The 27,871-nt window shown below is 40.4% G+C and overlaps 1 protein-coding gene across 1 annotated transcript in view; it reads right to left on the minus strand.

Moving 5' to 3' along the window:
* The window catches only part of smyd3 (SET and MYND domain containing 3), a 111,511-nt gene that overhangs the window by 15,802 nt on the left and 67,838 nt on the right, over nucleotides 1–27,871 (minus strand). The window contains exons 6-8 of the mRNA XM_074667204.1: nucleotides 9,471–9,538; nucleotides 2,838–2,940; nucleotides 2,213–2,323 (exon numbers count right to left, since the gene is read on the minus strand). Coding sequence (XP_074523305.1) covers nucleotides 2,213–2,323; nucleotides 2,838–2,940; nucleotides 9,471–9,538 — 282 coding nt within the window. The remainder of the gene's footprint in view (nucleotides 1–2,212; nucleotides 2,324–2,837; nucleotides 2,941–9,470; nucleotides 9,539–27,871) is intronic.

Below are 27,871 nucleotides of genomic sequence, written 5' to 3' on the forward strand. Positions count from 1 at the left end.
AATGACTTTTCAGACCCCTCTAGAGATTTTTTTTAATATATGACAACTCAATGGTCAGCGTGTGTGAGTCCCTCCCCTATCCAAACACAGACAGACAGTCCTCCTCACTCACAGCAGCCTCCTCCTGCTGCTCCAGAGCAGACAACTGCTTTCACATGAATCACGCAGGTGTGTGTCTTATTGTGGTCACTTCTGCTGGTCCCCAGCCCAGATAAAGGCTGAGGGTTGATATTTAGACATTAAAAAAAAAGAATAGACAGAAGAAAGTTAATCTGTAGTTCTAAACATTTATGAAGTTGTGTTTTACCTGCTTTCTGTCTTTCCCACCTTATTTCTCTCTCCTTGGGAGTCCATGTCAATCACATGTAAATGGATTATTATGCAAATTAAAAAGCAGTGTCGTTTCGTGACTTTTGGTGACTTCTGGGACAGATGACAGTGAGTTTCCTTACTGAGGAGCTGGCATGTTGAAATTAGCAATGTATCCCTCAGCTTTAATGATGTTTGGAATGGAAAACAGCCTCATTCTTTCAGGTTTTTCATGATGATACATGACATGACTGAACTGAAAAATAATCTGTTAACACTAGATTATTTGGGAATATGGTAATCTGGGGTGTTAAAAACAACACCAAACCTAACCCAACACCGCGACCACAAAACCATGATGAAAACTGAACAGTGGATTTTGTGAAACGTTCCATCCCTACTCCATCACACACTTCCTGTAGAGCATCCTGTCTTTTATGGTTTTTTTTTTTAAGGTGCAAATTAATACAAGACCACATCTCAAACAAAGGCCTAAAAATTAAGAGTGCTTAACGTATGTTGAAGAGATATGGTGTAGTTTATAGTGGATGTGAGAGATTTTTTGTCGGTGAACGATAACCACGTGTGAATGATAGAGCATTCATTAACAGTAGTCTGTGCTCCAGTGGAAGGGGGCCCCCAAATAAAATTTGCTTAGGGCCTCATAACAACTAGGGCCGGCTCTGTGTGTGCTGATCAAAGGTAGGCTGAATAAAATGATGCATTGTTCCAAAGATCAAACTGAGTGCTCATCTCACCCTCTCTGTCCTACAACACACTCCCACAAACACTTGAGCTCTGCCGAGTTATTGAAGAGTCAGACCAACGTGTCATGTATGCCGTAGTGACAACAAAGCGAGAGACAGGAGGGAAAGCTGGGAAAACTCAAGGGGGGAAGAGAAAGATAGAAATGAAAAGTTACAGTGTGACAAAACGAGGGAGAGACGGCGAGACAGAAGGACCGAGGGGATGAAGATGGATGGAAAAGCAAACAGCAGCTGAAAGACAAGATAATATTTCTCATTTTTCAGCAGGTGGTCATGGAGGGAGACGAGGGCAGAGAGACAGAGAGAGGGAGGTGTGAGGAGGTGGAGCATGACAGAGTGACAGAGAGGAAGAGGAGGAAAGCAGGAGATAAGGCAGAGTGAAGGAGGGAGGAAAAGGAGGAGGAGAGGACAGGAAAGGATACACTGCTACACGTTACGCACAGATGCACTGTCTGGGCCAGGAGCGACACAGCAGAAGTGTGTGTTGTTTGCTGTATGTGTGTAAGAGACACAGTGTGTGTGTGTGTGTGTGTGAATGACTAATCTGGTGAAAGATACGTTTCTCTGGATCTTACTCAAGAAGAAGAATGGTAATATGTTTGTAGGTTATTTAAAGGTCCCATATTATGCAAGAATCCCTTTATTAAGTCTTTTAGTAAAAATTGTGGGTCTTTGGCTTTCCTCCCAGCCCACAAAATGTGATATTTTATGACAAAACCTGTACTTAGTAGTGCTTGTGAATGTAAAATCCTGACCTAAAACGAGCTGTTTGGAATTTGGGGATTTGCCGACATCAGCGATTTCCTTTTTTGACCAATCAGGAGCAAGTCTGACCTGATTGGTTCACCGGAGCAGAAACTGACAAATAACCAGGACAAAACTTTTCAACCATCCAGCTGATAAGACCCAACAAACATCCATCCATCACTGAACAAATCCTGTTCACTGTTGAACAGACAGATTCCAAATCTGACCAATAAATGTGAACATTATTAATATAATTTCAGAGGCACTGAGCATTGAAATTCAGTAACAATGTTCAGTGGTAATACTTCGTGCTGTGTATGTGTTTGGGAACAACCAGCATTTGTAAGATTACAAAATGTGAATGTGAACATTTAAAGTGTGTGTCTTACTTTGTCCTGAGAGTCACAGCGCTGGCAGTGGCAGATAAAATGATACTGCTCCTCCAGCTGTTTCTGTCGATCTTCAGTCACCATTAACGTCTCGATGTAACTGATAGTGAGCTGAAAATAAAGACAACAGTCCAGTCTGTCAGACTATATACCATAGCTAAATGCAAATCACCCTATAAGATGACTTGTTTAAAATGTATACTGTGAGCACACTGAGCATGGTGGAAGAAATCACTGTGGCAGTATTGTGTGTATGTTTTTCAGTGGGTGTAAATCTTCCAGATGACATTGTTGCACCTCACTGCATTTCACTTGGCTACAATTTTGATCACTATAAAATTCGCATTGACTTCGTTTTACCTCTATTAACAACTGGTATTACTTCAGATAATAAAGACTCCACCATGTGCCGATTGAAAATGTGGTTCTCAGGTTCAGATTATTTATTACTTCAAACAGCCTGAGGCGCTGGCTCCTCCATCAATACAAGCAAATAAAACACATTCAATAAAAACTGCTCATAAAGAACATGGACATTAAAGGAAAAGCTACAACTCAGTCGATAAACCCAGAATGATATTCCATGTTGTTAATGTTGTGTTTGTATTTCCTTTCCTTCTCATACCTCTTCTCCAGCATCGATATCCCGAACAGCTCTGAGCTTCAGATTTGTCCCCTCAAACACCATCACACAGTTTGGCCTACAGTCATGGTTTAGCAGAGATAAGCTGGAAGAGAGCAAACAGGATGATGAGGAGGAGGAGGGAAAGAGAAAACACCAGAGGAGAAGAGGAGGGAGAGCAGGTTGAAGATATGGAGGGGAAAGACAGATTGGGGAGAAGCGAAGGGAAGATGCATGAGGGAGGAAGTAAAGGAAACAGAGTCAGAAAAAAAAGGAGATGAGGGAAGAGAGAGAAACTTATCTGTAATTCAGTGTTTAACTTTCACATCCTCCCTGGAAAAGCAGCTGTGTACGTCTAAGTCTCACTTAGCCGTACAGCTCGACAGTTTTTCATAAAAAGTGAAGAAAAATCCTTAAAGTCAGTCAGTGCTGGAAGACTGACATTTTCTTTGTCAAATCAATACCGTCTTGTTTCTCCACTGTGCATTGCATCCAGAGCAAAGCATCATAAACAGAAGACTCAAAACTTCACAAACTGAGCCTTTAACTCATCTCTGTACAAGAAGTTTATATTAGGAGACAAGTTTTCACACTGGGAGGGACCAGATACCAGCTGCTGCTAGCTTGTTTGCTGGTGATTAGCTTGTTTACATGCTAAGATTGTCTAATTGTTCAAAGGTTTAACCGAGAGACAAATTATCCCCAGAGAGACGTTGAGAACACAGAACAAAGCTGTTTCACATCTTGAAATGTGTTTGTTTGTTTTTTCTTTGATGTTCCTCAGTGGGACTTAGCAGGATGTAGCTAGCTGGTGCTAACTTTAGTTATGTATGTAAAATCTTTCATCAGACCAAATGAGCTGAGACTTTTAACACTGAAACTGTTGATGAATCTAACAGCTCTTAACAAAATGTTAAAAGTGCAATTTACAGGTTCATAGGAACAGTTTTTGGAGCAGATGTATGAGTATAAACAAGCAGTGTCATACCTGTTCGATGAAGCTGGCCACAGCTGCAGAAAAGCATGGTACAGACATGTACTTAACTCACTAACAAGAAAATTTCTGACCAACATTTCCATTTCTGTCTGTGTATTTTTGGATATCTTCAGCTCTGCACCTCAACATTAGCCAGTGGTGGGCTCAATCAATCAAATCAAACCCCCCCTTCGTGTAGATTTTCAGTTCTTGCTCTTGTTTTCTAAACAGTGCCACCTTCATCATGTAAATTACACTGATGTGCTTGCTAGCTCCACTGAACGTAAATATCAACCCTGCATGTGTAAGTGGGAGTCCACTTAAAGAAGGACCTGACCTGGACTGTGAGCACCTCTGAGCAACTGAAGAAGGCCCAGCAGAGACTGCACTCCCTGAGGGCGCTCAGGAAGAAAAACATCCCCCAGAGACTGCTTGTGTCTTTCCACAGGTGCACCACCGAGAGCATCCTGGTGTACTGTCTGTGCGTGTGGTACACCAGCTGCACAGTGGCTCAGAGGACGTCACTACAAAGGATCAGCAACACGGCCAAAGACATCACCGACTGCCCTCTCCTCACACTGGAAGAACTGCACCATTCCCGCTGTCTCTGAAAGGCGGGAAAAATAACCCAGCACCCCTCTCACCCCGGACACCACATGTTTAATCTGCTACCGTCAGGCAGGCGGTACAAGAACAAACCGGTTCAGAGACAGTTTTTACCCAACAGCAGTAAGGGTCCTGAACAAAGACTGAAATCAATACCTCATGTGTCGTCATATAATTACATAACAATTACCTCATGTCATTAATGTACCTGAACATGGCAGCTTTTTTGCACTTAACACTGTTTTGCACTGACTGGAGGGCTTTTGCAATTTCATTGTACCTGTTGCAATGACAAATAAAGGTCTATTCTATTCTATTCTATTCTATTCTATTCTAACACTGACACAACTCAAAGTCTGCTTCAGCCGTTAAAGAGGGGGTATTGTGCATTGTTGATGTTTTAATAATTATCGATACTGTCTCTCTGGTAACCCTGTAGAAGCTTTACATAATTTATAATTTTAAAATATGCCTGTTTTTCCTCACACTAATGTTTTTGAAAACCCTTTCAGGCTCTTTCCAAAATGTTTTATTTTCGATGCTGTCTCCGTAAGACTCTACAGACCCCCTTCTCTCTGAATGGCCAGCCCTCTAGAGGCCTACAGGGGCACAGCTATGTGTAGTGTTTGAGTGCTACTACGGACAGATTTAGAGATTTCTACAACATATAATGATTATAAGGCAGTTTGAAAATCTGCCCACATTCAGCCTGAACATCAAGCACTGTTACTTTAAATCTGTGTTTAAAATATGGGAAATATGCATAATTCCCCTCTTTAAGAAAAATGCAGGCCTTTTATGTGGATAGAGTCATGAAAGAGCTTTCTTAAAGTGTAGCAGTGAAACACTGAACAGGTAAGGCTCCTCTGGTAAGGTAAGTGTGTGTCCCATGTGGCCCTGTCAGCAGTGGTAATTAAGGAACTCTTCTAAATATTATCTACTGTATGTATGCTGACTATTAATAAGAACTGCATAAATTTAATTACCATAAATAAAACTCAAACTTTCCCTCACATAGACATATAAGCTGATACAGGACTTGAGTGGCACTAACCAGGAGCCAGGCACAGGTTTTCTTATACATTTCAACACAAATAAACACCCAAATACATGATCTCATAAAGTGTGTAATGTCAGAGCTTGTCTGCACTAAAGTATATGTGGAGAAGACAAAGAGCAAAAAATGAAGACATAAAACCTCAGGATTTCTCAAATCACTTTGATTGGTGTTGACTGAGATTTGTTTGATTAGTTTTTGTGCAAACAAAATCACATGAGAAAATCATTTTGAGTAACACATCTCCCCCCGACACTAACATCCATCCATCAGCCTGTGTAATGTGACAGCTGTGGGAAACTGAGGTGCTGTTAGGAGGTGAGATATCATCTGGTACATGACTCTGCATAATCTGAACCCTGCACACATAAATGAAGACTGAGCGCTCAATGAACCAGTACTCTTAGACAGAAAAGTTGGTCACACAAAAACACAAATAACTCCCTGCACAGTGTGACTAAATGAGAAGTGTGCTTCTGTCACAACAAATGTCACTCTCTCATCAGACACATGCAAAAAAGAAAACAAGGAAGAGACGGGTACTCCACTTCTGTCACAACAAAGGCTTTTGATTACTATCCCCAAATATTACTAGAAAAAAAATCCTGCTCCTCCACAGACACACTGACAGAATGTGTCAGCATCAAAACATGACACTGAATATGGATGATTTAACACTTTGAGTGAATGCATTAAGGTTTTTTTTTTCCTGAGTTTAACATTACATAAAACTCCTTATTTGGCCCCATTTGCTTTTACTTGAATAAACATGAAGTGCCTTTTTTTTCAACAAAAATGCTATTTTTACATGCCCAGTGTTCATCTTTAACCTGGTTAAACCAATCTGATAAAACTGATTATACTGATTAATAAAGTGACTTGATTAAGAGTTGCAATAACATGCATTGAGCATAAAATGAGAGTTGAAAAGTTTCTAACCTCTAAGCCAACAAGTGTCCAGCATTGGGTAAACTGGTTTTTGTGCAGTAGGTCCACTCCGGCACTGTGACAACAGAGGTGGTTGAACATTTGCCCTAATTGTTTTGTATTAAAACTACTTTAAGTGCTGCTCAAAGCATGCTGGGATACTCCGCTACACAAAGCTGAGGTAATATACACTCACCGGCCACTTTATTAGCTACACCTTGCTTACAGCTTTATGTCATGGAGCGTTATCCTGCTGGAAGTAGCCATCAGAAGATGGGTACACTGTGCTCATAAAGGGATGGACATGGTCAGCAACAATACTCAGGTAGGCTGTGGACTTTAAACCATGCTCAGTTGGTACTAAGGGGCCCAAAGTGAGCCAAGAAAATATCCCCCAAACCATTACACCACCAGCAGCAGCCTGAACCGTTGATACAAGGCAGGATGGATCCATGCTTTCATGTTGTTGATGCCAAATTCTGACCCTGCCATCTGAATGTGGAGCAGAAATCCAGACTCATCAGACCAGGCAACGTTTTTCCAATCTTCTATTGTCCAGTTTTGGTGAGCCTGTGTGAACTGTAGCCTCAGTTTCCTGTTCTTAGCTGACAGGAGGGTCACCCGGTGTGGTCTTCTGCTGCTGGAGCCCATCTGCCTCAAGGTTGGACGTGTTGTGTGTTCAGAGATGCTCTTCTGCAGACCTCAGTTGTGACCAGTGGTTATTTGAGTTACTGTTACCTTTCTATCAGCTCCAACCAGTCTGTCCATTCTCCTCTGATCTCTGGCACCAACAAGGCGTTTTCACCCACAGAACTGCTGCTCCCTAGATATTTTCTCTTTTTGGGACCATTCTCTGTAAACCCTAGAGATGGTTGTGGGTTAAAATCCCAGTAGATCAGCAGTTTCTGAAATACTCAGACCAGCCTGTCTGGCACCAAAAACCATGCCACATTCAAAGTCACTTAATCACCTTTCTTCCCCATTCTGATGCTCGGTTTGAACTGCAGCAGATCGTCTTGACCATGTCTGCATGCCTAAATGCATTGAGTTGCTGCCATGTGATTGGCTGATTAGAAATTTGCATTCACAAGCAGTGGCCGGTGAGTGTACATATGTGTATGGGCTTTGTGATCCAATGAAATGATGAAATGAAAGGTGATTTCACTGGATCATAAAGCTTGTACTGAACACGTACCACTACAGCAACTATAACTGCTGTAAATTTTTATGCTTTGGTTTAAAAAAAAAAAAAGGAAATTTCTGGATCTTCCTGTCCTCATAGAAATGACTGTCAGTGCACACATGGCTGAAAACAAATACTGAAGAGGTATGTCTGTTTTTATGATAACCTCCATTACTACTGCTCTCTTTTATTGTGTTCATGGAACAAAACATTGTGCACAAGAGATAAAGAGAGTGTGTGTGTATGTGTGTGCTGTTATAAAACCATCAGTAACCCCCTGGCTTTGTTCTACAGAGCAGAAGTTGCAGGTTGAATATCAACTAGAAATCAAGCCCTCTGAACGATGCTGTTATCTGGTGGACAGCAGCTCATTAGCATACTAATTAGATTAATTAACTAAAGCACATTATACATTAACTCTATTGACTCACACTGAAGCTAACTGTTGCTGCACATAGCAGTGAGATCATCACATGGGTGTGACAGTAAAGACGACAGTGAAGGACCATTAGTTTACATTTAATGAGTGAAACCTTTTCCCTCTATGTCCTGAAGCTGCTCCGTTCACAGAGACTTCTCAGAGCATGTTTCGTGTTTGGCAGAGCTGGCTGACTCCCTGTGTAAATACTCAGCTTAAGACATTAAACTGTTGACATGAATAATGATTTATGGATGGGTTTCTTAATCTTTAAATCACTGTTATCTTTTAGACTCTATCGTTGGTTGAATTCCTTGAGCCTTCTTTCAGGTTGAACCAACATGAAGCTAAACATGATTTTCATGGTGAAGCTAAAACATCAGCGTTCTTAAATGATGCATTCAATGCTGCCAGAGTCAATACCATGCTGGTTAAAAGGACAGGATTTAACAATATGTTTTCCATAAGCTCATGAGCAGAGGTCAAGAGGAAGCTCGAGAGGGAAATCAGAGAGTCAGCAAACCAGAGCAGAAAAATGAACGGCGTGTCGGGGTGAACAGAGGTGTAGCCTCAACAGAGTAATCCCCTCTCCTCAGCAAACCCTGTGGTTGCCAAGCAACCCAAAATATGAATAGGCAGGGGACCATCCTGCAAACGGGTCCATCATTTATGGATGAGTTACAACAGGAATCACACACACGCTCCGACACAGACACACACGGTTTGGCTAAGCTCTGGTAAAGCCACTGTGACCATCTGACATCTCAACAGTGGCCAGATAAACTGGCAGAGATACCTGCAGTGTGTGTGTGTGTGTGTGTGTGTGTGTGTGTGTGTGTGTGTGTGTGTGTGTGTGTGTGTGTGTGTGTGTGTGTGTGTAGGAACTCTAACAACATGTTCAGCGACAGGCCAAATCCCACCCTATTCACCCCAGACTCAATGCCAGGATTACAGTGCATACCACCTCGCTCTGTGCGTGTGTGCGTGTGTGTTTGTGTGTGTGTGTGTGTGTGTGTGTGTGTGTGTGTGTGTGTGTGTGTGTGTCCCTCCCACATACCAGACCAGAATCACAAATCAGTTGGAGTCAAACCTCATATTTCCCCACTCGTTCTCACCTCTTCCTCCTCTCTTCCTTTGCGTTCTCCCCAAACAGCGTTACAATATTCTGTCAAAATTCATTTTCCCATTTTCACCTCACAACAAAAAAAAGTCATTCCTTTCTTCCCTGCTCCCTCATACATCAAAAAGCTGTCGGGAAAATAACGAGGGGAGAATGGAGCGGTTTCAAAAGCGCGCAGGTGAAAGATGGGTGGGGTTTGTTAGAGGAAAGCAGGTAACTCAAAAGATAGCTCTGAGTTTTGTGGCAATTCTTTCTACTCAAATTATGAGCTGAATTGATTTTAATGATGCTTTCAGGATGTATGTGCCTGCCATTTTTACCTTTGTGTTTGAGTTTGTGTGTGTGTTACCTAGGATACAGTCCAACTCCAACCTCCTGCAGCTCTCCATCACTGATGGTGAAACAATTACATGTCACCTAAAGGGGAGGAAAGAATAAAAAAAAAAAAAATGGAGACGAGAGAGAAGAATTATTTGTTAAATTGCTTCAGGGAACCAACCATGCTTTCATCATATGTTCTAACATTTTTACATATTTTTAGCAGCTGTGAAACGCCCCCTGGCACCGCCTCTGAAACATGGCATGCTTTGAGATATAAGGGATTTGGTTGTGTGAAGTTACCACCTGGCTGTTTTTGAGCCAGGGAAACTGTCTTTAAAAGGAAAAATAAAAGCGATATAACATGTTTATCATCTATAGAGCAAACAAAACAAATTTCCAGTGATCATGTGGAGTGACTCTTTGTAGAGCAGCAAAAAGTGGTTTTGAGAGAGAAAGAGGGAAATCACTTCAACAACAGACGGAAGAAAACCACTCTTTGAAAACTGCTGGTAACCTCTAGAAAGTGGCTGATACGAAAGTAATTTACCTCTTTTATACCGTTTTTAAAAAAGAGATGACTGACAGGTGAGGAGGAGAGATTATCAAAACAGAACAACTGTTTAAACTCCATGCAAAGAAAAAGACCTTCTGCCATTCAAAAATAAAATCTGAAAGAAAAATTACCCTAACATAAAAATAACAATGAACACAGTGATCCCATTCTGTTGTAGAGATCGTTTTCCACGACATCCCCCGTGACTGTTTGGCAGGTATGACAGCAGCACAGGTCAACCTAACACTAATATGTTCCTCCAATATATCACCCACAGTGTAAAGTCTTTGGCTATAACCCTGAAATTGTACATGCTCATAAATGATAATGAATTTAAAAGTACAGTCAGGAGAATCCTGCAGCGCCACCTTTTGGTCTGGAGTCTCACCCACAATGTCATGAAAAAGTGTCTCTTAACAAGGTGTGTGTTTGGTTTGGAAATGAATAGAGATTGGATCGAAACAAATAAGTAAGGTAGTAATTATCAGTTATGTAGCGCTGTGGTTTGACACTGGACAGCAAACAAACGTCGCAAGTAGCCAGCTATGAGTGGCTACTGGAAGCTAGGGCTGGGACGATATGCTATCTCTCGTGATTCGATTCTATTACAATTTTTTTTTTTTTTTTTTGCAATTTTTTGATATTTACAATTTTTATGATTTTTGCAATTTTTGTGACTTTTAATTTGCTTTTTTAACACCAGACCATGTGGAAAAGTTGAATGGTAATGATGATGATGTCTAAAGACTACATCAGGAGCCATATTTTCCCATAAAATGCACATCACATGAGTCAGAGAGAAACATTTAACCCTCTGCTGGAGATAAGTGGTAATTTTTTTCCAATTCAGTTTATAAGCAAAGACTGAAAAAAATAATTTGAATTTGAAAAAAAAAAAGTTTTTCGACAAAGAATCGTGATTTTGGTATTGTCAAAAAATAATCCCGATATATTGATTTTGTTTGGCTCCAGTGTCCACCATCACCAGAGAATTAATCACAGAAATTGTTTCCAGTCAAGGAAAAACACAGATCTCTCTTCTCTCTACTAACCTTCATCAGCTGGCATAGTGTTGTCATAGAGACTTGGATGTGCCGTAAACCAGTCCGGTTCTGCCTAACACGATCAGAAGCTAAAAAGTAGCATTTTAAAATAACCTATATTGGTGCTGTTAATCTCATTTTAAAGTGTGGATTACGATCAGGCATATATCTAGAACAAAGACTTTTTAAAGATCACTTTCAAACTCCTCACAGCTTCTTTAACCACAGAATAACACAAATAACGCAGATGTTTAACACAAAACTGTGTTAAGATGAACACATTTTAATGATGGTGTTGGCATTAATGAGCTAATTTACTGCTACAAATACAGCAGGCTGTCACATTACTAGAGTTAAATTGTTGTCACCTGTAACCACCAACTGATACCTGTATAAAAACATAGAGATGGTGAAAGAAAACTGAGAAAACTTAAATTATTCAAAAAATATCCTCATAATGAAATATCAATTAACAACCTACTTTTGTGTTAAATTTCCCTGTATCATTATATGTTAGGCTGAGTTCTCTAATTGCCTGAATTATCTTTGTATCTGTATCATTGATGTCCATAGTACATACACATACTCCACTTATATCACCTTACTGTATTTCCACATAAACTGTGCGGTAGTTGAGAAGACAAGTCATATGCAGAGAGGTGATGATAAATGAAGATGAACGATACAATCATCTGTGAGACAAGATTATTGTTTTTTTGAATCTGCAAAACAAAACTCAGTTTAGGCTGGTTAAGAATCTAAATATTCGATGTACAAACCTCCCATAGTGCACCGGGGTGGTCTGCCCCATTCAAAGAAAAACTAAAAGGAAATTGATGAGAGACGAAGACTTTCGGGAAATGGAGGAAAGATTTCAAATGTGGCACAGAGAGGGTTTGAATACAAAAATGTTTGGAAGAGAAAACACAAACAATGAAACATAAAAAGTTAACAGAGAGAAGAAAAAACACCTGAGACTTTGATGTGTCCATTACCAAGCCTGTTCTGGTAAACAAGTGTGTTTGTGCTGAGTTGTACAAATCGCTGAGTACATGGTAATATAAGCAATCCAGCTGTCAGATGAGGATGCAGACAGGGACGTGTAGATAAAGAGGGCAACATATAAATTAAACCCCAGTCACACTCTCCCCATCCTGCTAACATAAACACAACACATTCAATTTGAATGTGCACTTTCAATAAACACCTTTAGAGTGAGGCCTCATGGGAAATTAGGGTTTTTACTCAACTTTTTCATTTTAAAGCTGACAACAGGAAATATAATAGTTTAGAAAACACTTCAGCGCATAACCATGACAATCTATGACAAAAAGCTTTCTTACACACACACACACAAACACACACACAGATGATCATTTTCACACACACTTGCACACACTTCATTGCTATTCAGCTGCTCTCACACACATCCATCATCTCTGCCATAAAGCTTGCCATAAAGGAGGGGGATACATCTGATGGTACAGCAGCATGCAGAGCAGGAATTACAGCACATCATGATGGAATAACATTTAAGTGTTTTCATGGTGTTTAAATGAAGTGGTTGTCCTGAACAGTGGTGATGGAAAAGGAGGCTGGGATCTGAACGCACCAAGTGTATTTATTCTCTGGAGATTTGTTCCCTAAAGTTACATCTGAATGACTTTTTATCAACAACAAATAGATTAAGGTTGACGTGATATGCTATTCTCACAATTCGATTCTATTACGATTTTTGGGATGCCGATTTGATGGGATGAGACAGTTTATAAACAAAATCTGAAATGAAGAATTTGAAAAAAAAAAAAAAAAAAAAGATCGACTTTTGACAAATAAAAAAATCCTGATATATCGATTTTGGATTTTTTTTTAAATAAGACTCTTCTTTGACCGGCTGCATTTCCATGTGTGGTGTATCAGTTAATCTAGCAGCTCTTGGTTTTGGATTTTTGGTCATTCAAACTAGAAATTTAAGCAATTTTTCTTTAGGGATGGGTACTGAATTAGGTACTTTTACTGTACTGACCGAATTCTGTCAAAAGTATTGGGTACCAATTCGCGTAAAATCAAAAGGTACCAATCATTAGACACCTAAATGCATCCTTGTGACTGTGAGGGAGTGGAAGAGTAGGTGATTTTCCACGATGGACATGAACACAGCATTGCAAGTTTATATATTGAATAATAGATATGTCTAATTAAAAAGACGTTTGATCATTAAACAAGTTAATATTTTTTACCACATAAACACAAAAAAAATACTGAAAATGAGTACCGTTGAAGAACCGGTATCGATTGTACTGATCGTTTCAAAAGTGTGAAAGGTACCCATCCCTATTTGTCTTGAATTCTGTGATATTTTCAGGGCATTTTTGGAGACTATTTTTAACTTTATCAGGTACTTTTGTCAGCCTCCTGGAAAAATTTCTTCATCAAGTCGGGTGAGCCGATGCTACACCACAACAGGAGACTTTCAGAAAGTTCACCCTAAGTGAGTGGGCAGGGTGATGCAACCAGTATGAACCACATAAACATTTAAGGTTGAAGGGGAATCATTTTTAGGAGCAGAACAGCGAAGATGTCTGCTCATCTCTCTTTTAGCATGTAGTTTAAAGTGTCTGGTTTGCTTTGTCTGCCATGAGGCTGTGAACATTACTCTGTAGCTTCAGCAGCATGCTTTTGATTTCAGTTTTGTCTCCCTGTGTTCACCCTCCTTTCCCACCTCTCCCCTCTTTGTCAGAAAGGAAAGACTTCATGCTGTGATGGACATGGAAACAAGCAACTCTGGAAAGTTTCAAGGCCAGAGCTCCTGAAAATTTCTATAAACTCCAAGCAATGTAAGACAGACTAATGTACAATGAATTCTTCCACATGAAGCTGCCATTGGCTCCACTATTCACAGACACAAAGGACTGTAACTCAGTGTCAACACATTTTTACTAAACCACAGTAAACAAAACAAAGACAACTGTAACCGAAGCTTAGGTTTGTTAAGATTTCTTTTGTTTTCCCTCATCATACACCCGTCTCCAGTGTAAAGGGGTTTTTACTCTCCTGTGGTGTTCTCCTTATGAGGAACAGGCAGAGTAGTTTGCTGCCAGCAGGGATGAAGAGCGGGCCGTGCAGGGAGAAAAGAAAGGACAGTTTGGGAAGAGGGAGGGGGGTTGATAAAGTGCAGAGCAGATTTAAACAAACAGTGGTAGGACGCTCAGCTGGGCACAGATCTCTTCCTGTCACACATAAACACATGCACACACACGCTGTCTCCCCGAGTCTTTCTCTGTGTCTCAGGGGAAGGGAATCAATCTAGCAGAACATTCACATCTGCAGAGCCGACTGCTGGACGCCTTCTGCATCCCAAATAAACCCAAACACACAAACATGTATGTATGCAGCTCTACTTGCTTTACACAGAAAGGAATGTTTGGAAATCACTTCCTGAATGTGTCCTCCTGACTCCCACAGCTTCCTCTCTCCTAGCCCTGATGCCCTGCCTCAAAAGCTCTTACATCTTTGTACTTAAAGGGATAGTTCAGTTTTTTTTGAAGTGGGGTTGTATGAGCTCTATGTGACCACTAAGGACATTAGATACAGTAGAAAGTTGTCTCCTCTCCCTCAGTAAGACACAGACTGTAATCGATGGTGACGAGGAAATAGGCGCTAACAGGGACAGACCGTACCAAATTCAAAGGCTATTTTCTCTGCCTACAAGAACTACAATCAAAAAGTAATAACACAGTTTAAGAGTACGCTACATAAAATATTTTTTAAGTGGAATAAGTCTTTGGAAACATAAACATTTATCCAGACCTAACTAACTAGTCATGTATCCTTCCGCGCAGCCCTAGTGCGCTCCGTCCCCCCCCTTGTAAACAAGCTATGCTTCGGGCGCCGGTTGTAGCCTCGTGTAAGTTTATCAAGTATCGTAATTCTTTTGTTTGTACTCAAAGGATTGTGAGGCAGCGTAGGAAATTCAAAATGAGTGACTATGACAGCGACAATGAAGTTTTATTCACTTTGGAACCAAAAGGATACCTGTATGAACCGGAGCACACAGAGCTGCTACAGATGTCGACTGAAAGGAATACAGAGGAAACATCCGCGGACACTGGACATCAAGATAGAGTCGGAAATACTCAGTGGTGTAAATGTCTGAGCTGTGACTCAATGCCCACGGATGCTGAGCGTTACTGCTGTCACGAGTGTAACTTGGTTACAGACACTCTTCAGGATTTGTCTGAGGACACTGCTGGCTCTCAAGCTGTCTGTATAACTCATCACAGAGATTTCCCTGCTCTTCTGAATTCTGGAGTGTCCTGTAACAGCAACAACAACAACAACAGGCGTGGCAGCAGTAACACTCAGCATCTTGATGTTGATGATTTTAGTTCTTGTAGGCAGAGAAAATAGCCTTTGAATTTGGTACGGTCTCTCCCTGTTAGCGTCTATTTCCTCATCACCATTGATTACAGTCTGTGTCTTATTGAGGGAGAGGAGACAACTTTCTACTGTATCTAATGTCCTTAGTGGTCACATAGAGCGATTAAACCCCACTTCAAAAAAACTGAACTATCCCTTTAACCTGACGCTCACATTTATAGTTGTATTCCATTACTTTTCACCAACCTTTTTTTCTGTTTTAATCCCTAAAAAATCTTTGACCCACCTGTAGAGTCTTAATTTGATAAAATAAAATTAAAGAGAGTATCCGGTGCTGAGTAAACTCTCATGTTTCTTTATATGGACTCTATAGCCGCGTTTCCACCAAGCAGTTCACTTCACACAGCACGGCACACATTTTTCGGCCTTGCCACTGACTGATCCGGGGACAGATCCCCAAATAACCAAGTCATCCCACTCTTTGGGACCCTTCCGTAGGGGTGCTAGACATAACAGATCCAATCTCAGAAGGTGGAGCTACAACAATGCAGACCGTTGATTGGTCGAGAGAATCGTCACTTACTGTGCGACAGCGGTTGTATTTCTCCGGGGGCACACATCTTTTCTGGAACAAAGCTTGATTGCACTTAGTATCAAAGAGTCACATGCCAATCACAAAGAAGACAAATTGCTGGATGTTTTCTATCTTTGCTTTCTGTTTACTGTGTCGTGTTTTTGTTCTTCGTTGGATTTATTAGCAGGGTACACTGTATCGCGCTGCTATGGCGTCACGCTATTATTTAACAGATGCGGCTTTCAGCATCTGGCTTACACGCCGTCAACTGATACTGACTCGATACCAGTGTTGAATAATAACCTGCATGGCCTACCTTGAAATAAGGCTGGTAATCTTTTGAGTAAGAGAAAAAATGAGTACATATGGAATTACTGAGGTTGATATTTATTTAAAGTAGGAGTAGTTAAATGTTTAAAAGCAGTTTGATCAAAAAATGCTTAAGAACTCAAAGAAATGACTATCCAATAATAAAATTTTATACCCTGTAGACTAAATCATAGTTCAGCCTTCGCGTCAAGTTCGAACCAATCCTTCCCCACCGATACCTGATCCAGATTTGAGGGGCTGGGTCATGCCAGTACTCTTTACCAGGATTGGATCGGTGCATCCCTAAGCCTAGGACTCAAAGAAAACCTGATTCAATAACACTTTTATGATAAATAAGGGGAAAATGGATCCTTTTGAAATTTCATAGTTTTTGCTGCTAAGATTTTGATTATATATTTTAAATTCTATTGATTCTCTAAGCTAAAGGTATCCATACACAGGGATCCTTCTAAGATAACCCACATTCAGTGTGGATAGCCTAAGACTGTTATAATCAACATTTCTTGCTCTGGAAAAAAGGCATGAATAAAGCTTTTCTAGCATTCAGTGCTTGTTTAAGACTGTTGAGTCCTTTTCCGAGGAGAATAAAAACAAAACTTTAATCCCTCAACAGCGAGCTGTAGGGAGTCCACCAAACAAGACAGAACAGTGTCATTTGCATAAAGGGATATTTAGCCTGAAATAGAGGAGAAGATGATATTTATAGAGACTGTAAATAAAACACTAGATTAAAAAAAACTAACTTTTTTTGACAGTGGGGTTTAGGAAAAGTATAACATGTTAAAGTGTTTACGTCAAATTTGAAAAAAAAAAAAAAGAAATGCAGAAAACAAGACAGAAGAAATAAGTGAAAAAACTGCAGCCAAACTTAAGATACTAAACATATGTTGTCCTATCAGACTAAATGTTACATGAACCCCGGCCTGATTAACATACTTTATCTGATATTTTTAACAGATTTGTATTGTGACATTTCCATTTTACTTGGTTTACTCTGTCCACTTTCCTGACCCCTTCAAATCAAGACCTAAAAACATGAAACATATCTTAAAATAAAAACCCCAAAACACCACGTGTTTTATAAATTATAAAGATTAATAGTCTGCTTTCTGCTGCGGATGTGTGGTACGCATCTGCAAAGAATCAGAAACTTCACATTACACCACAGCAGATCAAAGTGTCCATCAGTGACTTTCTGTTTGGGCAGAGGTGGTAACAGCCTCCTACACTTCACCTGTTAACTTATTATGTCCCCATTAATAAAAGGAGTCCTCCACAGCAGTCTGCGACAGTTCATCAAGGCCACACTTTTTAAAGCAGCGGTGAGGAGTCCACTCAGACACAGCTCTGTCTCTGTCCCCACTGAATAAAATTTATTCCACAAAATGAAATCAAAAGAACTTTTCAGCCATTATAAAACAGCAGCTTCTCTGAGAGGATGACAAGCCAGGAACCGTTCACCTGCTGCTGCTGAACTCACTGCAGAGAATTATACAATTATCACATCAACAAAAGAAAGCAAACTCTGCGCTCTGTCTGGGAGGGTTTCCTTCAAAATGGCGCAGATAATGTCAGTCCCCACATCCTTTTATTTGTTTGCTCATTTATTTTCCTGCCTGTCACACACAATATTCCTGCTGATTAGACCGGGATGAAACTTGTGGAAATGATGAATGTGAGATAGAAAAACACAGGCAGAGACGGGTGCAGAGTGAAGGGCGTGGTGAGCAGCCTGTGATGTGGAAAATGGAAAATAAGATCAAAAAAGCCTCATCTCAAAAATGTCACACTGTAAAACAAAAGAAAAATATAAATCATACATTTTTGCACAATGGATTCAGAGTTGTAAATTTATATTTTGACACTAACACTGGACCGGAATTACTTAAATTCTATCTAAAGCTTTTTGAGAAAAAAAAAAGAAATTTTACTGAGCTGAAAATCATGTAGAGCTACTGGGGAGGAACCAGAGGGACAGTGTAAAGCCTAACAAATAATACCCTCTCTTTAAAGCTTTGTCTAACTTATGATGTCGATAAAACCCAAGCTGTGTTTCACAAGACTGTTAAATCAACAAAGAGCTCAGGATATTTATTATTCCACCAGATTTGCTCTATAACAAAAATCAGTGTTTCCCTGAAAAGACTTACCTGAACCTTCACCTGAACCAGATTTTAACTACAGCATTATCATTCACACAAATTTAAATCAGCTTACACTACAAAAAACTGAAATCTTCATCTGGAGAAAATGTCTTTCTGGACCCAGTATGAGCCACATTCACCTAACCAGTCCAGAAAATGAGGTCTGAATTGCTTGTAACAAGTAATAAAAAAGTTTGCCAATGGGACAAGAGAAAAGTTACTTGTGTCAAGACACTTTTCTAGTTTCAAGCAAATTTAGAGCATTTTTGGTGGCTCATATCCAGTATAATAAGCATTTTTTGCTTGAAATAAGTCAGTCCATTCATCTTCTATGTGTGCTAGACACTGTTTAATGCAATTCAAGGTGCTTTTCACAGTGCACTATACAAATGTCAGGCTGTCAAAGATCTACCCCAACACCAACGACAGTTGTAGTAGGTGTAAACAATCACCTGCTAACCACACACATATGTTTTGGTCCTGCCCTAACCTCACTGACTTTTGCCGCCAAATCTTTGACACCCTTGCAGCAATGCTTGACTTGTCACTGGACCCTGATCCTATTAAAGCCCTGTTTGGCATCCCTTCCACAATATCTAGCTTGCCATATACAAAATGCTGTGTAATCACTTTTTCAAATTAACTAGCAAGACAACTTATTTTATTTAAATGGAGACATGCTGCTCCCCCCTTACAAAATAGTTGGCTTAGGGAGGTCTTAGACCATGCACATCAAATCAGAACAGATCAGATTTTCCCTTACAGGATCCAAAAATACTTTCAACAAAACCTGGCAGCCTTTTTTAGTATATCTCAAAAGAACTGTCATTCACCCAGAAAGTACCTAGTTGCCTACCCCCTTCCCCTCTTTCCCTCCTTTTTTAAAAAATTATCATTATTGTTATTTTTATAAATTCTTTGTATTCTCCATTTATGCACATTTGCTTACTTGTTTTTTTCCCCCTCTACTTCTTCTTCTTTTTTTTTTGTGCTGTTTGGATTCATGTATTTTGGTTATTTGTTAAGGGAGACGATGATGACGGGTTGTTAATGATGTGCAGCTGCCTAAAGTGATGTCTGTCACCATGTCCTGGTTTTTCTTTTCTTTTCCTTTTTTTAATGTACCTGACAACATTTGTGCCTCTCTGGGAACAAACCAGCACACCTGACCTGAAATTACCTGATAATTCCTACTCACAGCTGTATTAGAAAACCTAATAAAAAGATTTGAAACAAAAATAAGACAAAAAAAAAAAACTTGATAAGATTTCAGATTTTTGCAGCAAAGAGATGTGAGCTCATCCTGCTGATAGAGGAGATCAAATCATCCAATAACCTGTACGTCTCACACTACAGGGAGGAACAAACTGTATGTTTAATTTGGAGCAAATTTCTCTCAATAAGGTGAAAACAAAAAAAAAAATCAAGACTGGACGTTGAGTAAGCTGCCACTGAGTCCACAACTCTCAGTAACATCCTAAAACCAGTTCCCAGATTTCTCCAGGCTTAAATGTATAATAGAAAATGTCAGTCACAGTGAGGATGTAAATATTGGAAGCATGGTGGAAACACTTTGTGTACTGGATAGACTGCTGAGATGTAATGAGGATAGATGTGTTAAATCAAAACCAAAGTGGTCCATTCATCACTGCTGTGAGACAGGACCAGGGAAAGGATGAGATGTTTGAACCAACCTGTGTGCTCACACACTGCGTCTGTGCTGAAATGTTCAGAGAGGGAAAGAAGAGGGGATCAAAATGATTTCTCTGACATATATGAAACATACAGGCGGCACATCTCTAAGAGGAGGGATGGGTGTTTGTGACTGCAGCTCGTGGGAGGTCTGTCATCTCATATCAAAGACAGGGATTGGTTTGCTTTGTCCTGTCACAGCAGTTCAAAAAAGTTGTGATTGGATGGTTTGCGTCTTTAATGTCGCTGGAATTGGTTCAATTACTGTCAATCTGGGAGAAACTACAAAGGCCACCAGACACAATCAAAGGCCACATCTGCATTTGTGTGTGCTGTGTGCACTCTGTGCTTTGATAAAGTATTTATGACCCAATCACGGCCTTTCATCTCTTTCCAGACAAGCACGCAAACACAGATAGAATAACTGCAAAACAGGAAGACAGAAAATGAGGCTAAACAGCATATACTCACACATGTATCATACATACAAGCACACACACACACACACACACACACACACACACACACACACACACACACACACACACACACACACACACACACACACACACACACACACACACACACACACACACACACACAAACAGCATATTTAGATTTCATTTTAGGAGCATTTCACTTTGACACTAATTGGGACATACTTCCAAAATGCCACATGATCACATTTGATCTTAAAGTGGCTTCAATTCTGTTTTTCTTTAGGATCATCACGTTAAATATTCATACAGACATATCACTGTTTGCTCACTGTTCATATCAAAATCCATCTGTTGTTCAGCATCAACAAACATTCTGAGAGAAAATATGAGCTAACGCTAAAACCCAATTTAACTGTCATATGAAACTAAATCTCTATAAATACTCGACTAACAACAATTCACTGTTTGGGATCTATAAAGTAATTCTATTCTATTCTATTCTATTCTATTCTATCCTAAACACGCCCAACAGGCAGCATGACCTGCTGCTATTGTTAGACAGTGTCTGAACTGGCTGCTTCTGGACACACTTAGCTCATTGTTTGGTCACCTTTACCTGAACAGAGGTGAGTCACCTCAGTGCACACTGGTTCATGTGCAGGTGACACAGGTCTGTCCTGATGAAAAGACCCTTCAGGGGCGCTCTGATAACAGTCCTGTGTGCAGCAGCTGCCACACAGTGTATGGTGTGAGTGCAGACTGCAGACAGGAAGCTCACATCTCTCACTGCAGATAAAATCCACAACATGGCTTTAGAGCCTGAGGTGTGAGAACAACCACAGAAAGACCTGAAGGACATAATCAGACTGGGTTAGGGTCAAACAGCAGACAGTGCTGTCTACCTAGTTATTATCTCACACCAGAGTCCTGAATTTCCCCTGTGACCTTCAGATCATGTTGCTCACACATTTAAATTCAAGCCAAGGTCAGGACAGTCTAAGAACTTCAGCTACTTCAGCATATAGAATAGAATAGAATAGAATAGAATAGAATAGAATAGAATAGAATAGAATAGAATAGAGTAGAGCTTTATTGTAATTGTAACAAGTAAAAGAAATTGAAGTCACGGCAGCAATCAAGAAAAAACAAAAGTAAGAAAGTGTATAGAAAGTGCAAAAAGGTCCATAAGAAAATAGATGATGACAGCTTGTCCATCATTCTCCAGTACAGCCAGCCTCCACCTCCACAGGGTCCAGGACTGAGCTTCTTCAGTCATGCTCCATCTCTGTCTCCTGGATCCTGTCTGCTCACAGCAGGTGAAGCTCTTCCAATGTGCTGATGGTGTCTGATGTTAGCTCTGTTCGCCATGTCTGTGAATAGCATGATGCTACTCTGCCCTCTGGTATTCCCTCTGTTGCTGGGTTAGCACAGCTAGCTCGTCCATCTTATTGGAGATAGATCTTACGTTCCCAATAACGATGGATGGAAGGACAGGTCCATGTCATCACTTCTTAGCTCACACCTGAGAACCGGCATGTCGTCCAAACCTCCTTCTCCTCACCTTATGGGAAGACATCAGGCCTTACACCAGTTAGCATTGACATGCTAGACTGCTGAGTTCACATGTAAACAACGCAGCTATGGTTACGTGTAGGATCTCCAGACAAACAGGAGAAAAAGTAGTAAAAATATTACTGAGGACACAAAAAGTTTGGTGTCCATGACCAACAAGGATGACTGGAAAGCTTTGTTTTTTGACTAGGTGCCGTCATTAAAATAGATTTAGGTTAAATTGTAGATTTCATTGCTTCGGTGAAATACAAAAATCATGGTTTGAATTGGGCTGGAGACTTTTCCACTTGTAGTTTCCAATATTTCTCTGCACATTTACCAAGACACATTATGTCCACAGAGAAAAACAAACCTTTAGTTAAAGTTTCTTTATTTCTCTAGTCTCTCTTTGCAAATTTACAACTGATGCAGGCAATTTTAACCCAAGACCTTTATCTAATGGGCAAGGTTTTTGTAAAATTAAGTGACCTTTAAATTAGGTAAATGTCAGACATTATTAAAAAACAAATTATTGGATGAGGTACAGGAGGAGAGAAGCCGCTGAGATAACACGAGATGGGCTTGTGGAGGGACAGCAGCAGGGGAGATGGAGGAACAAAAGGACACGAGACAGGACAGAGAGAGAGGAAAGACAAGTGGAGTGAGGAGAGGAGAGGAGGAGAGATGTTTAAACTTGTTGCTGAAGTTCCTGGGCGTGAACAAGAGTGGAGAGGCTGAATTAGAGAAGTGCATCCTGGGAAAACATTGAGCAGAATATTGAGTGGGGAGCTATTGAGAGGCGGACAGCTAAAGCTAAACACTTTGAAAGTGTGAACCAGCAGGGAAGAGCTTTAAGGCCTTTATCTTTCAGTGAACACATTGAGATTTGTTTGAATTGGCATGATAGTAAATCAACACCATTAGTGAGAAAGGAACAGAGGAGTAGACCCCGTGCTAAAGGTTTCATATCTTCATGCTAAACCCAGGTGGACTAAAAACTGATCCCATTTTGAATCTTTGGTGACTTGGCAGCCAAAGATTGTTTTCCCAGGATGCACCTCTCTGTTTGTGACTTGAAAGCTTGATACTCTTGAGTAGAAACTCAGCAGTGATCATTTTTCAGATAAAAGCAGACACTGACTGAGAGACTGGCTTTTTACCACACCACAGATATCTGTGCCAGTGAACCATGTCGTGACAAAATGTGTGAGGTCAAAAATGCCCAGAAGTTTAAAATAAATTGGGATGAGATCAGAGCGAGACAGAGAGAAAACGTGCTGAAAACAGACGTGTGGAAAGGCAGAGGCAGAGGGGGGTTTGTGTTACTTGGCAACTACCAGAGTGCCAACATGTTTGCCTCTAAAAATGTGTCCAAACTCACTATTTGTATACCTCAGGGCTTCCTCTGTAATGCATACAGCCCATGGCAACATCCCAGAACAGTGTTATATCTCTGTTAGGAGTGTCAGAGTCTCCTGGGGCTTCACCTGTCAATCAAACATCCCACAGTCTCAGCGATCCAGCGCTCCTGTGCCAGCTTCAAAATGACTGACGAGGTGGTGAATAAATAAACATGGCTTAAGAGTTTTACTTACAAATTTAATTGGCTTTCTTTGTTAAAGCTTTGTTTCTTCAAATTAGACATTTACACTTGTCAAATATAAAAATTGAAAAAAGCAAGAATAACATTGTAAAATTAAGTCGTTAGTAACAAATAAGCAGCTTTTGGGTCATTTAAATCAACTCAGACATGCACTGAAGTTATTAAGCCACAGGTTGCAGATTCCTGAATAGAAACCTCTTTAAAGGTCCCATATTTTGCTCCTTTTCTGCAGTTTAATATGGATCATTGATGTCTTCATGAAATGACAGTAACATGTTTTGGTCCAAAAAGCCATTAAATCAAGCACAGCAGCATTGTTTCCAGGCTCTCATAGCCCCTCTGTTCAGAGCACTCTGATTTAGTGGGCGTGGCCTTCATATGTAAATGAGTCACCGATGATACCGCCCCGTTCTTACTCGTCACTGAGAGCGGCGCCACGAGCTCCGAGTGCACAATATTTAGAAAACAGCGAATCTTGTTTACTGTAATATTACAGGCTAAAACAACAGGCTAACTGCAGCTAAAGTTAGCAACCTGAAGCTAACATGGAGACGGGGGGGGGGGGGGGGGGGGGGGGCAGACGGTTGTGAAGTGACTCGCACACACATGCACAGTTTTACTGAGTGTAGCTGGAACATTTCCTTGATAAATGAACTCTAGCCACTTAGTCTTTTCTTCTTCCGAGATGGGAAGCTTGTGCTTGGCACTATGTGGCTGTTTACAGCCAAAAACAAAGCAGTGATGGCTCTCCCACTTCAGCATTCTCTACAGCAGAGGGGAGGGGAGTTGGCAGGGAGGGGGTTTGGGGGTATCTGCTCTGGTGGATCAATCAGGTCAGACTTGCTCCTGATTGGTCAAAAAAGGGAATTGCTGATGTCGGCAAACCCTGGAAAATCCAAACAGCTCGTTTTAGGTCAGGATTTTACATTCACAAGCACTACTAAGTACAGGTTTTGTCATTAAGTATCACATTTTGTGGGCTGGGAGGAAAGCCAAAGACCCACAAATTTCACTAAAAGACTTTATAAAGGGATTTTTTGCATAATATGGGACCTTTGGTATGGCAGCTTTAAGTCGATAAATGTAGTTTCTGTTCTTTTTTAAACTTGTAATGAACATTAAGTAAGTTTTATGGAAAATCGGATGATGTAAATCAGTAAAAGAGACCAATAACAGAGGGCCTTGTGCCTCTTTAGGATCCTACAGAGCAAGTAATAACGTGCTGTTATGAGTTGTTGTGTCAGACTTTTTCATTCTTCATCAGTACAGTATCTACAGTGTCCTCTCCTCTCTCCTGGGTGTGAGATACACATCATCAGATGATCTGTTTGCCTTGTCCCCACTCTCTGTTTCCATCTGTTATCGAATCTTCACTGATTTGTTGGTGTTACATAAAAATATATAAGATTTTGGTTTCAGTATGTGGTGTACTCCAACAGTTTGATCTGCCTGCAGTCAGTGGGCTGTAGCAGTTCAACGTCCAATTCTTTGAAAGAATCAAAGTGAGTCATCTTGGGGGTTTTTTGCGACTAGAAGCCAGAACAACAATCCAAATTTAAAATGAGAATCATTATTTTCTTCAAGCATCAAAGCAGAAAACCTAAACCCTAAAACTACTGTCGACAGTTGAATCCATTTGTCTCTGAAACACCTGTAATCCAAAAATATCTGCTCTGTGTTTTATTTCAACATACAAAACAACACTGTGAGATCTCTGATCAGGAGTTTGTTTTTCTGACTCTCTTCACTGACGTGTGTTTTGCGGTGTTGATACTAAACCATCTTGGTTGTAAATTTTGATTATCTAAACACACTCTCTCACACATGCACACACACCAACAAATCCCTGCTCCTCCATTTCTAAGTCCTAAATCCTCCATCTTCTGTCTTCTTCTGCAGAGTAATTGGATATTTTGTTGACCTATAAATATTCATGTTTTCTGATCCAACAGTGCACACTTTATATTCATGTGAAGGCATCACCCAATGCATCATGGGAACAGAACCTGAAAGAGAGGAGTGCACCATAATACAGATTTGAACATCCTTAAAATAAATGTAAAAAACTATAAGTAGGAAAGTCAAAATAGTTTCTGCTCAGAAGAACTTCACACTCGAAAGATTGATAAGAACGAGGCATGAATCATGTATTGATTCTGTGATTTAGTAAACGCAGCTCAAAGTTCAATGATGACGTTAATGAGTTGTCTTTCTGTACGATGAGTAGCCTGGGACTGTCCTCGTGTTCATACAGGGTTGAGAATAAAAAGTTATTTGAAGTGGTTAGATGCAGTCATGGATGGAGAAAATGATAAAAAGCTTGACTGAGCGCTGGCTACAGAGTGATGGAGGAATCTCTTTTCCGCTGTGAAACTCTCTTCAGTCGACAGCAGAGCAGTCAAAGCAGAAAACAATTTCCTGCAAAGAATACGGCTCTGAGAACAATATCCTGCTACTTCCTATCTTTACGAAGCTCTATTTGTCTCAATTATACTTTCCAAATACTGTTTGACTCTCAGTCCTCTTCATTCTATATGTTCTATCTAACTGTCTGGCTTTTTTATTCTCAATTTCTTTCTATTTTTTTTTCGCTATGCTCTATGAAGAAGTATCAAGAATCATCCTCAGCATCCCACATGGGAACTATCATTTGTCAGAACAGGTAAGAAGATGACCTGCTGTTTACTGCACAGACACCTTTGTAATCCAGAGTTTACAGAGACACAGGCAACTCAGTGCACTGAAGGGAAAAGCTGAGAAAGTTCTGTGTCTAACAGGGGACATAAAACATCTACTTTGGCTAGTGACATATAACTCAATATCCCTTTCAGACCGATACGACAACCAGTCACCAGAGGGAGCTCTAAAAAGTCTGGCTTCACCAAGAACCACCCCTTTCATCCATTTTGATACAGTCTCTAGAGGGATTATCACTCTACGTCATCATAAAGATGCGCATGCATCTTGACCGCAGGAGCAGTGTTTAGCTTAATTCATTCAGACGAGTTAGCATTTTATAAACACTAAATTCAACCTGTTAGAAGCATAAAAATGTACGGTTGTTCTGTGGTCAGTTTTAAGAAACAATAATTTACAAGAGCAGCAACTTCTATCTAGTTTTTATCGTCACAGAGCAACCTGTGTTTTGGAGTTATAAGAGACCATGCTAACTGGTGACTCTTAGCCGAGAGTCACAAGTTGACAGGGTCACACTTTACACTGAAACACCAGCGAAGTCTGCATGTGAATAATTTGGGCCATCTTTATCCAATTTGGTGCAGTTCTCTGGTTCTTTTATTATGAACCGGGTCTCAGACTCAGCAGTCTTTGGGCTCTTTTTGGTTTTGGAGGGTTTCTGATTTATTGACACATGTTTACATCCTGGTCTGTCACAGTCTGATAAGTGTCCACGGATAATGCAGTCATGAGCATCAAGTGAGAGTTGTGTGTTTAAATAGCTCTCTGAGTACACGCCAGATTTCTCTGCCAAAAACGTCTGTCCATCTTAATATCAGTCCACTTGCTGATCTCTTCTGTCAACTAACTGCTATTTCACAAACCCAGGAGTCATTTACCATCCGTCAAAGTGATGACATTAAGTTTAAAAATGAGTTTTTTGGTGGTTAACTCCTCCACAGTCAGTTGACAAACGGTTATACTCCGCAGAGCTTCTGTATCTGAATTGCGCCCACATCCGACGTTGTTGATAAACAAATAATCTGTCTAAAGATATAACAAGCACAAGCACTTTGTGGAAACATGAGGCATAGTAAGGTTACACACACACACACACACACACACACACACACACACACACACACACACACACACGCACACACACTGTGATGCATTCTAGAAACATACAGAGAAAAAAAAAGTCAAGTAAGTGTGTGTGTGTTTGTGTGTGTGTGTGTGTGTGTGTGTGTGTGTGTGTGTGTGTGTGTGTGTGTGTGTGTGTGTGTGTGTGTGTGTGTGTAGGAGCCATAAACAGTATGTTCCGTAAATCTACCTCTAAATATGCATGCTTTTGGTCTGAATGTATAGTATATGTGTGTGGGTGGAGTATATGGTGTGTGTTTGTGCAGAAGCTCAGTGGCTCATCAGCTGAAAAAGTGCCAA

This window comes from Halichoeres trimaculatus, unplaced genomic scaffold (assembly GCF_033239565.1).
Source record: "Halichoeres trimaculatus isolate MK-OKI-2021-1 unplaced genomic scaffold, fHalTri1.1 fHalTri1_scaffold_3, whole genome shotgun sequence".
Classification (NCBI taxonomy): domain Eukaryota; kingdom Metazoa; phylum Chordata; class Actinopteri; order Labriformes; family Labridae; genus Halichoeres; species Halichoeres trimaculatus.